Source organism: Rhamphochromis longiceps, linkage group LG14 (genome assembly GCF_057381845.1).
Source record: "Rhamphochromis longiceps isolate RC_006_pf linkage group LG14, R_longiceps_female_GT1.1, whole genome shotgun sequence".
Taxonomy (NCBI): Eukaryota; Metazoa; Chordata; class Actinopteri; order Cichliformes; family Cichlidae; genus Rhamphochromis; species Rhamphochromis longiceps.
The window spans coordinates 40221527-40235421 of record NC_140570.1 but is presented as its reverse complement, the minus strand read 5'-3'; the positions used below and the strand labels follow the sequence as shown (position 1 = coordinate 40235421).

General features: G+C 47.3%; 1 protein-coding gene across 1 annotated transcript; it reads right to left on the bottom strand.

The window, feature by feature from the left end:
• Positions 1-2839: 2839 nt before the first annotated feature.
• On the bottom strand, positions 2840-13806 carry LOC146654753 (nucleotidyltransferase MB21D2). Its single transcript, XM_085379876.1, has 2 exons — positions 13413-13806; positions 2840-9799 (listed from the first exon to the last, which is right to left on the bottom strand). The coding sequence occupies exons 1-2, from the start codon at positions 13651-13653 to the stop codon at positions 8535-8537; spliced, it is 1506 nt and encodes a 501-aa protein (XP_085236002.1). The 5' UTR covers positions 13654-13806; the 3' UTR covers positions 2840-8534.
• Positions 13807-13895: the final 89 nt, after the last annotated feature.

Below are 13895 nucleotides of genomic sequence, written 5' to 3'. Positions count from 1 at the left end.
GCGTGTAAACCTGCAGACAGTCAGATTAACAGTATTTCGTCTCTATCATTCTGCAATTCATCTCATGTAAACAATAACGTGCGCACAGCGTGACGTGAATAAAGGCACATACCTTTGACGTTGCGTGACAAACTCTGTATTCCTCGTCCACACGTAAACACAAAAAAGGAGTTTTAAAAAAATCGCAGTTTTCAATGATTCGAAACGTCGTTTACATGGATGAAACAGCTGCGTGTTCAAAAATACCCGTGTAGGTGCGGACGCAGCGTGAAAGAGTTAGAAGTTTATTTTCTTACTACCTGTAATTTATTGCAGTTTACTTGTATTTGCTTAATTGTTTACTAAATGTTTGAGGTGTGAAATAAACCGCAATGGAGCAAAATATGGGCGTGTGCAGAGGATATGTTTGTGCATGTGTGCGCGTGCACGCGCGAGAAGGGGGGGGGGGGGGGGGCGAACATTTTTCTTGTAAAACAAAGGGGGGCCCAGCAAAAAAAGTTTGGGAACCACTGCTTTAGAATATGAAGAGGACTGTTGTTGTGATTTGGTGCTATATCAATAAAGCTGCACTGAATTGGAAAGAGATGAGTCTGTGGACTGAAGGCCACAGTTCTGTGATTGATGAAGCTCAGGAACTCAGATGTAGATGCATCTACATCTGAGTTCCTGAGTCTGTGGGTAGCTGAGGTTTGTGATGAATCTCAGTACTCTGTCATAGATGCTGTGTAAGCCTCGTGCATATAAATAACATCACCATAACCCAGCAATGACATGAAGCAGGAACAGCATGCTAGCCCCAAAGGACAGGACGCGACTCTGAGGTAGAAACCCAGTTTTAGGAAGCAGCTAAACACAAATAAAGCTTCACAAATCTGCTCATTAATCAGAGAAAGCCACAGTCCAGAACCTGCCTGAGAATCCATGCATACTGTTAAACTGTTCTACATCCATGACACGCTGCAGAGAGCAGCTGCTGCTGGGTCTCTCTGCTGCTGTTAACAGCACCGCTGATTAAACAGGAATAAACTCAGGCTACAAATGGAGCTCAAAGACGGCCTGGAGTCAACATCACAGCAGCACATAAAGGCTGCCTGACACCTTTATTGTCGTGCGTGTTCCCAAACTACTTTAGTTCCCATCAGAAGGAGGGAACATGCTCGGTTTTCACAAAGAAGATGGATTTACAGGTAGCAGCCAGTTCAGTGAGACACATCAGGTTGTTTCAGCTGCAATTACTGTTGAAGAGAAGGTGAAAGATGAGTCACATTAAAAGCAGCACTCCTCCCCTGCAGACAGAAATCCACTCAGAGTGGGCTTTTTTTGGACTTTCTTACCTAACGTTCAAGGTTCAAGGTTCTTTATTTGTCACATGCATAGTTATACAAGTATAACACACAGTGAAATGTAGCCTGACACGCTCCTCGACATGTGCAAAAATGGGGGGGGGGGCTGGCTGTAGAGGAAGAACATATATGTAGTATATACATTGGGTGAATGTGCAGTAGTAGCAGCAAGCAGGTGAATTCTGTACATTAATAAGAATAGACATCAGTTAACAACGCCGTGGTTCAGGCTCTGAGAGGCTCACCTCCTGGGTCACTGGTGGTACTACGGTGGCATTTGGTTTGGAGTAATTGGGCATGTAAACATTTCTCCTCTAACAGCTGTTACTGTTAGCAGACAGACTGTATAAGAACGATGGCGTTAGCTACTATAGCTCGACTCACTGGTTTCTGAAGTACATGTGACCATGTTTGGACCGGAGGATGGAAGGCTATGTTATCAGCTAATGCCAGTTAGCAACCCCAGACTGTGTGTTAGCATCACACAGTACCATACCTGCCAATCAGAGCTCCGTGACATCCAAATATAATCAGAGAATTTCACCAAAGCTGGAGCTCAGACCACTTGGATACTCCTGTGTCACCATCCACCTGTCAGTCAGAGACCACACCCCTAATAATGCCATTTAAACAGGTGAGCTATGAAAACATTGTTGTTAAGAAGGGGTTATTTATAGACCAGCACCAACGCCCACCCACAGATTCAGCTGTGCGAGGTAAAGGTGCGCCGCTCAGGTGTAATGAGCTGTTTGGGTTGCTTTTCCTTCTTATTATCAGGAGTATATTTAGCATTGCTACATATATGGAGGCAGTTTAAATTGCCTAAAGCTTACCTGCACAGCTCAACAAATCTGTTGAACCAAAGTTGGAGTTAACGACATCAGCAGGTTAGGGCGGGACCACCTGGAAGTAAATCACAGGTGATGTCAAGTCAAAGTGAGTGTGTAAAGTGACTGCAGTGCTGTAAAAAGTGAACATCCTGGAATCATCATTGTTCCCCATCAGGTCCACAGAGGGTTAGCTCTCCGCTGATAAACTGCAGGACAGTTTCTGGGCTTAAAGCTGTTGTTAACTGATTTTAAATAAAGTTTTATTTTGTAGGCGTTTTGACACAGTCACATGACCCCACAGAGGTTTCAGGTTCCCCCGTCGCTGATCATCAGTAAATAACTCGTGTTTTCTGTAAATCGGGGATTTTAGCGAGGCTGAGCATCAGCAGTAAAGCCTGCAGCGTGTTTACATGCTGTGGTTATATTTGGACAGTGATGGATAGTTTCCTCTTGGAACGGCGAGCGCTCTGACGGCGGCCAGAAAGAGCTGAGCGCGATCCAAACCCAGCAGGAGGCGAGATGGAGAGAGGAGAGCAGGTGGAGGAGACAGGTGCTGAGGCACCAGGAAGCAGGAGAGAAGAGAAAGGTTAGGAGGAAGCAAAATGAGGCGTTTGAGATGAGCTGTGTGGCGCCGGGCGGCTGAATGAAGCGGACGCAGACGAAGAGTCAGACAGGAGTTATTTTATCAAGTGCTATTTACAACAGTAGTTCCACATTACAGGAGATAAAGTCACTGTGTGCACAAACAGCCTCCGTTCACATGACAGCTCCCTCCATCATACCCGCTCACACAGAGCGAGCTGCTTCCTCTCACTGCTCCCCCCGGTGGTCGAGAGAGGAAGCTGCTTAAAGGATGTAGTGAAGGAATCCACCAGCTCACCCTGCCTGAGGGTTAATTAGACGAAGTGTTTGAGTGTCCGATTGAAACCTTTAGTCTGGATGGTTTTTAAATGTGTCTGAGTCTAAAGTGTCACACAGGCCATGTGACTTATGATGTCATTTTAACATTATTTCAACGGCCTGCGGCACCAACCACGTGCATGACGTCATATTCTCAGAAGATTGAGCATCTTTAATGTAGCGCACACGTTACCTTATGTGTGCCATCATCTGCAAACAAGACTGCATCTCCTTATTCTGTATCCAGAAATTATCACCTTTATATAGAAGAATTAAAGACCATGATTATACTAAATCCCCATTTCTACGCTCAACATTTTAAACTTTGGTCAGCAGGAAGGTTTTTTTATCCATACATGGGAAAAAATTGGGCACACGATAGCAGATGTTCATGTTGTGACCTGACAGTACTGGAAACCGATCACACACACACATGCTGTGTGTAATAAATGTGACATAATGTGCAGACCTGAGGCTTCTTTCTGAAGGTCTTACTCAGGGATGTTCCCCAGGGTTCGATTCAACCTGTTCCTGAGCCCAATTCTGCAGTACGACGCGAGATCATGAACCTGCTCTCGTCCCACAGTGTTGGTGTTTAAATAAATGGAGCAAAGTCGATTAAGGTGGAGTACGTCAAGGCTCTATTATGGGCCCGTTATTTACAGATGTACTCCTCTCAGAGTATCATACGGCCTATTTGATCTATTTATTAATAGATCAAAAACTATATCATTAATATCTGTTGACAGGATTAAATTATGGACTTTCAGATATTCAATAAGATGTCAGATTCTTACTCAGTTCTATGCAGATGATGATCTGTCCTCTACGTAACTTTAGTTATTTGAATGCAGCAAAGCTTTTAGTGTTTTCAATTTACTCTGAGGCTACGTCCACACGTACACGGGTATTTTTGAAAACGGAGATTTTCCGTTTTCGTTTTAAAAAATAATCCCGTCCACACATAAAGGCAGAAATGAAGGAAAACGCTGCTATGAACATGCCAAAGCAGCAGGTGGCGCTAGATTCCTAACCGTGCAGAAATGTTGGCCAATCAGAAGTCTAGAAGCCTCGGTGGGAAAAAGTAAACAAAGCTGCGGCATAGAAGCAGAACCGAGTCGTATGTGTGGAGGGACAGTAACTGTGTGTATATGTAAGCATTTAAACACTGCAGAGAGTAGAATTAACAGTAACAGTATTGTAGAAATTCATTTCACCGAAACAATAACGTGGCGCACAGTGTGACGTCAAAAAAGGCGCACACCTTTGACGCTGCGTTTTCTCCGTTTTTCTCGTCCACGCGTAAGCGCAAAAACTGAGTTTTCGAAAATCTCCACGCTGGCCGGAGTTTTTAGAAATCTCCATTTTCAGTGACCGAAAACGGCGTTTACGTGTGGACGAAAGGTGCAAACGCATAGAAAAATCTTTCAAAAATACCCGGGTACGTGTGGACGTAGCCTAAGAATTAGTTCTGGGCTCTCATATCTGAGAACTACGCAGATGATAAAGACATTTCCTTCTTCTTCTATGGTCCAACAAACTTTACTAATAAATAAACAGCTCCCTGTTTAACTTAAATGTCAACCACAAATCCAATAGCAGGTTCGATGTTTGATCCTGAGGCCTCCCGTCTTTATTCTGGTCTCTAACTGTAGTATAATTAAGATAAATAAATCTGTGCAATGCAAATTTTGTAAAACAAATCACATGAGCTAATGAGTCAACTGAAGTGGCACAATCCAGGGTTCAATCGTGAGGCCTTGTTGACCAAATCTTGAATTTTCTTGTTGTTCCCTAAAACTGCAGACAATCGTAATCTGAGTGGCGCCGCCCCAGATTCACTTCTGGAGTGTTTTTCTTCTCAGCCACTCTTCAACAGAATCGATCGCTCTGCAGATGACAGCCTGATTTACTCTGTGGAGGCGAGACTTTCCAGGGTTTGATGCTCATATTCTGCAGTTTAATTTACTTTTCTGATGACACCGAGATGTCAGTTACACTTATTAAGAACTGAAGTTGATGCAGAACTTCATTAACTGTTTTTCCTTTCATGAAATGTAAACTAAGGTTTCATTTTATTGAGAACTTTAGATGTAAATTTGAGAAAGACTCACTGAGGATGTAGAGAGAAATTCAGCTTAAAAGACTTTATAGTGAAATCCAGCGAAGAGCCTTCACAGATGGGGAGGAGCTGCCATCTGAAGGGATACACCCACCCACGTCTACGTTGCATAAAGAAATCCATCGTCATAACAAAGCAGAGCAGCGAGGTACAGAAAAATAAAAACTCACAGTCAAAAGGTTCTCAACAAATAGAGAAAGCAGTAAGGTCAAAAGTCACGGAGCTCAGAAGAACACACTGATTACATTTCCACCGAGCAGGAGAGCGTGGTGCGGCACTTTGATGGTGTGAAAAACCTCTGAGTGGGAGTGTCAGTGCGGGTCTGTGGGGTCGGCAGAGCAGTGTACCGTTCAGCTTTAACTTACTTCAGTGTCTTAATGCTACATGACGTATATGTGCGTTTGTATAAGTGTGTACTTGTTCTGTGTTCACTAATTGCACTTGAGGATGAGGATATGGAGATCGCATTGTCTGCAGACGTCTGCAGATTCTTTTTCTGGTTTTTTGCATTTTCCTGGAAATGTTTCAGACTTTGACAAAAAAACAGAACAAACCTGGGACGACTCACCTTCGGCACAACCAGCTGCGGCTCAAACACGCCGGCGCGCAGTCGCATCCTGAAGGCGGCAGATGTCGCCGATGCTCGTTTACGTCAGGAGATCAAAAATATCTGCTTTAGTGTTTTTAAGCTGTAGTGAGCTGCTCGCATTAGTGCTGACTGCAGTCGCGCTTCAGCTGTCCAATCAGAGCTGAGCACAGGCTCTGACTCTGTAATCAATATTTAGGTTTCACCGAGGCTGAAGCTGAGATGAAGCACATTTTTCTTTTCCTTGTATATAAACACGACACCACAGTGTCTGATGGTCATGTGGCTAAATCTGTGATGATTTGTGCCCCTCAAAAAAACCCTTGTAGAGGTGGTGGTAATGACATCACAGCACCATCTCATTAGACACATCCCGCAGCCAAGCTGCCTGAGCTCCAAACTGAGGCTCGCCACATAATCGGTGGTTTCTGGAGCCAAACAGCGTTCGCTTACTGCACAGTAACTGTGCCAGAAACCAGCCTGGAGCTCCATCACACCAAACCTCCACCTACAGTTGGAGTGTAAAAAGTCCCAATCGGGATTTGGTCCCAATGTTTTGTGAGCGACCTGAAAGGCCGACGATCACGTGGCGAGCTGGCGGCGCTGAAGGGGAGTCGAACCCTCGACATCCAAACACTAAGAAGCAGCTGCAGAGTAAACATCGGTCAGGTTAGAAATAATAAACTAAGTTACAGTGAAGCTTATTAAATAGTGATCAAAACAAACAAGATGGAGAAAGAGGAAGTGGCGAGCGAGGCCGGTGATATCGAGCCGGAAGTGACACGTTACTGACTGCGGTCGCCGTGCAGCAGATTAACCTGAGCAGTAAACAGAAACGCTGCTGTGAGCTTCAAGTCCCAAACTGTTACGCCTCGCTCACACGCACAGGCCCAAAACCCACCACGCCCCCATCAGGACCACGAGCTACGCCATCCGTCTGGATCTGGACCCTGGAATGTCTGGAAGGATTCTGGACTACGCTCAAGCTCATCAAAACAAACTGAAATGAGGAAAACTGGGAAAACATTGCAAACTACACGGGATCCAGGGCGTCTGTCAGAACGTGAGCCTGCGAGCGCGAACGAGATGCAACACCAACCGGCAGCTCAGCCGACTCCATCAGGGGAAGCTGCGTCTTTGGACCAATCACAATCACTGCAGCTCTGCCGGTTAATGAGAACATCTACAGCGTGCACTGCGACCACGCGTCGGTAAAGTGTCACCATCAACTGATATGATATACCGTCATTCGACAGTGAGGAGGACACGGCGTCCGCCATCGAGAGGAAACACGGCGGTGTTTGTTTTTTTTACATTCTGTGCAAAATCAGACGAAAAGTAGTCGACAAACCATCGTCAGTCTGTTCCTCCTTCTGCCCACACATGTCAGAGTTCAGTCACTTTGTTCCTTTTTACAGTTAGTTTCTAAGACGTTAGTACCATCATCGTCGTCCCGCGGTGGGACTAAGACATTCCTCAGAGGGACAAAATCCATCTTCGTCCGAGCTCTGCTGCTTTTGCTCCTCGATGTGAGACTTCAGGCTGTCCGCAGCTCCTGAAAGCGTCCGCCGTCCGATCAGCGAGCTCTGAAATGCTCGACGCCGAGCTGCTGCGAAAACTTGCTGTTTGGTTTGGAAAACGAGTCATTAGATATTTTGAGTAACTTGCTCATAATTATGAAAACCTCGTACTCGTGTCATCACGAGGAACGAGCGCGTGGAGGTGAAGAGCAGCTGACGCTCGCTTCAGTTTTTCTGCACTGGTCAGCATTTAGACCGACCTTCATGACTCCTGCAGTTCTCTGCTGGACAAATGCAGTCCTGCCTCATCAATGATCCATGCACGGATCCAAATATGAATGTGATGATCTCTGAGCCTCAGTAATCACCTGAGGCGTGTAACTTGGAGCTTCATCGTGCTGGAAAACAAACAGATTGTCACCGAATTCTTCCTAAATCGTTGGGAGAAATTCGTCTTTGAGGAGTTTTAGTTTGTCTGGTCTTTAAGGAGCAGGTGGAACAGCTGAAGTCCACAAACTGAAAAGCTCAGGATCAGATCTCCATCGATCAGAATTCGGCTGGTGTCCAACATGAGAACTGCAGAAGGCCTGAAGAGCACGGGTGAACAGTGGAAATGCTGAGTCTTTGCAGAAATAGGATTTATTTATTTATGCTTTGATTGTTCTTCACTATATCACAGAAAAGTAAAAATGAAATAAAAACTGAGGCTTTGGCCACGCCAGCACTGAAATTCCCACATTCGTATCAAAGCAGCTGATTTTAGCCCGGCTCCTCGCTTTCACATCGTTTCTGCCGTCAGAGCTTCAGCGCCAAATTTAAACGACAGCGAGTCTGGCGTGAGACACACGTCACGATTTCAGGAGTTGGTGGACTCGTCTCATTTCCAGGATCCCTGATAATTATATTGAACTACAAACTACGAACACTGGAGCAGCAGAGCCGGCCGAAGGTGGACTTCCATCTCTTCCTTCATTTGTAAAACAACCTGCTGCTGTGCAGCTGTGTGTAAAAGGCATTCAGCAGGTAAAAACCACAGGGCACACAGTGAAAGAGGAGGAGGTGGGGACGGGAATAGAAAAATAAAAAATAAAAAAATTGTGGCAGACACGACAAGACGATCACCTCACTTCACTCTGTGGCAGAGAAACATAAAAAAATTAAAAAAACAAAGTTTCAGAGGAGGTGGGGACAAGGCGAGGAGGAGAAAGGCTGAGAGGGAGGAGGAAGTCAGTCTCAGAAGAACTTGTCATCGATGCGGAAGTGCGGCCGCGTGACGTCGTCCGGGTTGATGAAGACTGAGATGGATTTGCCCGGATTCTCCGTGACGAGCTGCTGAAGCTTCTTGGCCAGCCGGTCGTCGGGCTGGTTCTCTCCGCCGGCGTCGGACTGCGGCGATGGCAGGTTGTTGGTGCTGCCCCGCCACTGCAGTTCCACCGTCAGCCTGTTGGCGGCCTTGGCGTGCTCGATGGTGGTGCGCAGGTGCTCGGCTGGGTCGGAGCGCACGGAGGAGAGTTTGCGGGCGTGCAGCATGGCCGTCTCGTCCGACAGGTGCTCCAGCATGTTGCACTGAGGGATGAAATAGTTGGGGCACATCTTGTTGACGAGGCAGTGCTGCAGGTCGTCGATCAGGCCCAGGAGGAAGTGGGCGGAGAAGTCGTCTTGCGCCAGGTAGTTGGCGGGGAGGCGGTCGCAGGCCCACAGCATGATGCTGCGGAGGTGGTAGGGGCTGATGGCTTTGGGGCGGGACAAGAGCTTGATGATGATGGCTTTGCAGGCCTGGTACGCCTGCATCAGGCTGGACGAGATGCACTTCTTCAGCTGCACCTCGCTGCGGGCGAACGACAGGCGCCACTCGTTCTCCTTGCGGCCTTTGTGGGAGCAGGCGGGGACGAGGTAGAAGCCGCTGATCACCTCCTCCTCGGTGATCTTCCCATCCCAGAAGTGATTCTCCATCAGCCAGCTCTGGGCGACAGCCGGCCACCCTTTAAACGACACCACGGGGACGATGTCGTAGAGCATCCGGCTGCTCCCGACGCCCAGGATGACGGAGATGATGGTGCCGTTCCGCTCCACCTTCTCCACCCTTGGCATTCCTCTCTGCGGCTTCTTCTGCACCTCCAGCAGCACCAAGGAGATGGACTGGTAGAACCAGTCAGCCACCAGTGTTGGGGAGAAGAAGTAGTTGGTGGTGCCGTTGATGTGGTCGACGATGGTGCAGCAGTCCTTCCACTTGTTGATGGTTCCTTCGTCGAAGAGGCGGAGGCTGAGCCAGGAGTGGCCCAGCGCCGAGTGTCTCATGTCCAGGGTCACCGGCTGGTTGCGGTCGTGGAGTTTGAGCGCAGGGACCAGCAGGGTGAAGTCCATGTCGTAGTCTGTGCCGCGGGCGTAGACGCTCAGCTCGTCCAGGTCCATGTCCACCACGCCCTCCCGAACGCCTCCTGACAGGAGGAGGTACTCGTTGGCCACGGGGAGCTTCTGGTCCAACTTCTGGACCATTCCTGAAACAGAGGACGACAAAAAGGATCAGATAAAGATTATGTGTAAAAACGAGCACCACGCACACAAGTGTAACCGGGGGTCAGGATTTAGGCCTCGAGATACTCGTCTTACAGCCAGCTGAGCGGGTTCAGTATCTGACCAGGATGGCTGTGGCTGACCTCAGGAATGTGGACCTGGGAGGAGACCCCGAGGAACCCCCAGGATGCACTGCAGAGATCCAATCTCTTGACTGATTGGCGGAACGACGCAACGTTCCTCCAGATGAGCTGCAGGTCGTGGCCGAGGAGGGCAGGTCCGGGCACGTCTGCTTACAAGATAGACTGACGTCAGAAGCACCTCATTCGTATCTGGATAAAGTTCGACTAACATCGATTTAAAAGCTTCCCCCTGCTGTAATTAAATTCTTTAACGTTGACCGGCGGCTCTGCCGATTCGTCCAGTCTGGTTTTTGCTTTCACAGACGAGGCTGATGTTAAGGTGAGCTTTTAACGAAGTCTGCTTCGTTTGTGTCCAGCTCAGTCTGGATCGGGTCCAGTTTGGCCCTCCTGTTTTCCAGTTCCTTTCATGTCAGGTCTATTTTTGAAGCTCGCTGTGTTTGGAAGCGGACCGCGTGAGCCCCGACGGGTCACTGCGTTCAGCCCCATCGGTCAGGCCGGGCCGGCCTGGACGAGTTTTCCGCTCTGCTGAGTTTAAAGAAGAGGCGCACACACTTCCTGGCTGTCGACTGCATTCCTGCGCTGCGGTTGTTTGGACGCACGCAGTCCGTCTCTCAGAAACAGTTTCAAATAAATCAGATGAACTCAGCTCGGGGGCTGCTCGTTACCTCGGTACAGAGACGATCCTGCAAATACACACTGTCTTTGAATGAACGTCTCACACTCACTTTATAATTCCTGACTGATTTTCCTTTTTTATTGATTGGATTGATTAAATCTGGAGCATAAAACCGCCTCATCGCTTTTCTTTTGGTCTGTCTGTGAGCTGCAAACAGTGAGCGAGCTGTGAAGACAGGATGGAGCGCCGCTTCCTGTTGGGACATTTTGGAACGCTTGTTATTTCTGTGAGGAGGCGCCGTGTGCGAGCTGGCAGACTGTCAGTACATCTGAGAAAATGAACACTAATGTGAGTGTGTGGCTCTGTCAGATGGACATTTCTGCAGTTTCTGTGTGTGATTCTATCTTTGTCGTGTGTGTGTGTGTGTGTGTGTGTGTGATTCTGTCTTTGTCGTGTGTGTGTGTGTGTGTGTGTGTGTGTGATTCTGTCTTTGTCGTGTGTGTGTGTGTGTGTGTGTGTGTGTGATTCTGTCTTTGTCGTGTGTGTGTGTGTGTGTGTGTGTGTGATTCTGTCTTTGTCGTGTGTGTGTGTGTGTGTGTGTGTGTGTGTGTGTGAGAGAGAGTCTTTTTACATCCAGATCTTGGAGGCGCTCCAGCGTCATTATCAAACTCGCATTCCTGCACTCCATCCTCCGCACTTCCTCTCAGGTTCAGTTATGATGAGCTGAGTCCTCTCAGCAGATTTGTGGCCTTTTATTTTGAAAGGTTAGGGCCCCACCACCTTCAAAATTTTAATTATAACCTTGTAATTCCTGATTTATGTCAGATATTAAAGCTGTGTGAGGTTCATTTTTTCTCCTAAGTGAAATGTGAAGACATATTTACCATTTATATCTTGGCATATCTTCAAAATGCTAAACACAACAAATGTGCTGTAGAGCAATTCAAATAAATTCAAAGGTCAACGTAATAAACTAAAATGTTATTTCTGATCAAACGCTTCAAATGTTACAGAGAAACAAAGTCAAACATTAGATCATCATTTAATAAAAAAAAAGTAAATGTTAATACAAACAGAGTATACAGAAATATCTAATGAAAATAATTTTCTTTATTTTCAAACTCTGTCAACTGTTTGTAAACAAACTCTTGAATAAATAAACAAAAACAAACACTGTGCGGAGCGATTCATTGGATTTTAATCTGGATTTTCGTGCCCGTGTTCTAACGAACATCATCGAGCGATACAGAAAGTGCACGCTCCACCATCAGAATCAAGAGCTCCTTAAATGAGCACTGAGCACGCACCTGCATGAGCCAATCACAGCTCCTCCCTGCACCTGACCGCAGTGACCTCATACAGGCCATCGAGACAATATTCAGCACGGCAGAAGCTGAAGAGCTCCTCTAAGAGAGTCAGATTTAGCACGAGTGATGTGAACTAAACACGCATTCACAAGGAGTGTTGTGCGTCTGCACCACAAAGCAACACAACTAAATTATTCAGCCACCTGCAAACACACAGCAAACTGCAGGATAATCAAAGCACGAAGGCCAGAAAAATGAGACGGAGGACGCTGACGCAAATCATCTGACATCAGCTCAGCGCGGTGCGCCAGCTTGTACACATGCACTGAAATCACCAACCAATCAAAGAGAGTGCTCAACACAAAGGTCAACAGATGCGTCGTCCCCTCACACAGTTAATTTTTCCAAATCCTGCACCAATATTGGGAATAAAATAAAATAATTTCCACACATGTGCACACAACAAATCAGTTTCCTGGTTGTGCCGCAGAAATCCTACATGCTAAAATCCAAGAATTTCCCCTAGCAGGACCGGAGCTCCGCCTTCGTGGATGAGCTGTTACTACAGTAACCTCACAGCAGCCATGTTATTGGTCACGTGACACATTGAAAATGTTCCAAAAGGCTCCAACAGCACAAACACGGTCCAGAGGTCCAGTTCAGGTGAAGCTGAGCAGTCAGCTAGCAGCTACAGCCACCTGTGTCATCATCCACCCATCAGTCAAAGAGGCCACGCCCCTAATCATATAAACTTTAAGCCTTATTACAGTTTAACCAGGTGAACCCTAAAAACTTTCTTCTACTGTACAGGTGTTACGAAGGAGGACATTATCCACAGAGACAAACAGTTTGTGTATCAGGCTGCAATCATGTTTATTTCTGCTGTACAGTTTTAACATGGGAGTCTATGGGGGACTGACTCACTGCTGCCTCTGCTGGACGTCAGAGGAACTGGAATCTTTTCATTTGCCCCACGGGGTGATGTTTGGGGAAAAAACGGATGATTTATTTCTCGCTGTAAAAGAAATTCGGACAACTAATTTGGCAGAATTTAATCTGACAATTTTAAATATATTTGAGCACATTTGTTCCTCACTGATGCGCTATGTGCGGAAAAAACACCTGCTGGTCGGAGTCCTCACAGCTGGAAGTTTAATATTAGTGAAGATTTGTTTGTTTTTAATATATTTGAAGGTGTGGATGAGGCTGGGATTGTAGTGGGCTTCACCTTGCACTGAGGGTGGTGTTAGTGTCGTCTGTGTTTAGTATTTCCGTATTTGTGCAGCACCTGGAGAAGCTCAGCTACACTTTTATGTTCGTTTTAAACCAAGAAACGAGAAGAAGAGAGGCTAAGAGGATGCATGCGATCCCTAATGCGGTCCAGGTGGAGCAGATGTGCATCACCTGAGCCTCTGCACATCTGGATCACCCCTGCAGCTCCGCGCTCACACCAGCTGAAATAATCAGGTGGAGTCCGAGGATGTTTACCGCAGCCTGGTGTGTGCGTGTGTGTGTGCGTGCCTGTCCTCACCCAGCATGGAGAAGATGAAGTCCTTGGCCGTGTGGATCTCCAGAGCCCGCTGGTCGTCGTACTCCCGCTGGTCGTGCTTGCTGAACTCCTGGATGAGCCGGTTCAGATCCTCCATGCGGGCCGCCGACCTGAAGTCCAGCTCGGGCCCGCCGCCGTGCGGCAGCCTCCCGGCGGCCATGGTGGGGCTGTTCCCGAGGCTGCCCGACGAGCCAGCCCGGCCGGAGAGAGCAGGGGCCGCCATGGTTCCTCCGCGGTCACACGCTGGTTCTGCACTGCCCACGCTGCAGCTGCTCCTCTGTCGCGGACCGAACCGAACCGAGCCAAGGCGAGCCACTCCACAGTGAACACAAGCACCGGAAACCTGCCCCGCTTCCGCCACTCAGCGCTTTCAAAATAAATGCCCCCTAATTAAATTATATTATCTTATATTATCTTATATTATATTATATTATATTATATTATATTATATTATATTATATTATA

Bases quoted from the DNA above. Each gene is read 5' to 3' on its own strand.
- LOC146654753 (XM_085379876.1), bottom strand. From the start codon at position 13,653: ATGGCGGCCCCTGCTCTCTCCGGCCGGGCTGGCTCGTCGGGCAGCCTC. The intron at 9,800-13,412 runs GTGAGGACAGGC...CCTCTGTTTCAG, and splicing joins CTTCATCTTCTCCATGCTGG to GAATGGTCCAGAAGTTGGAC.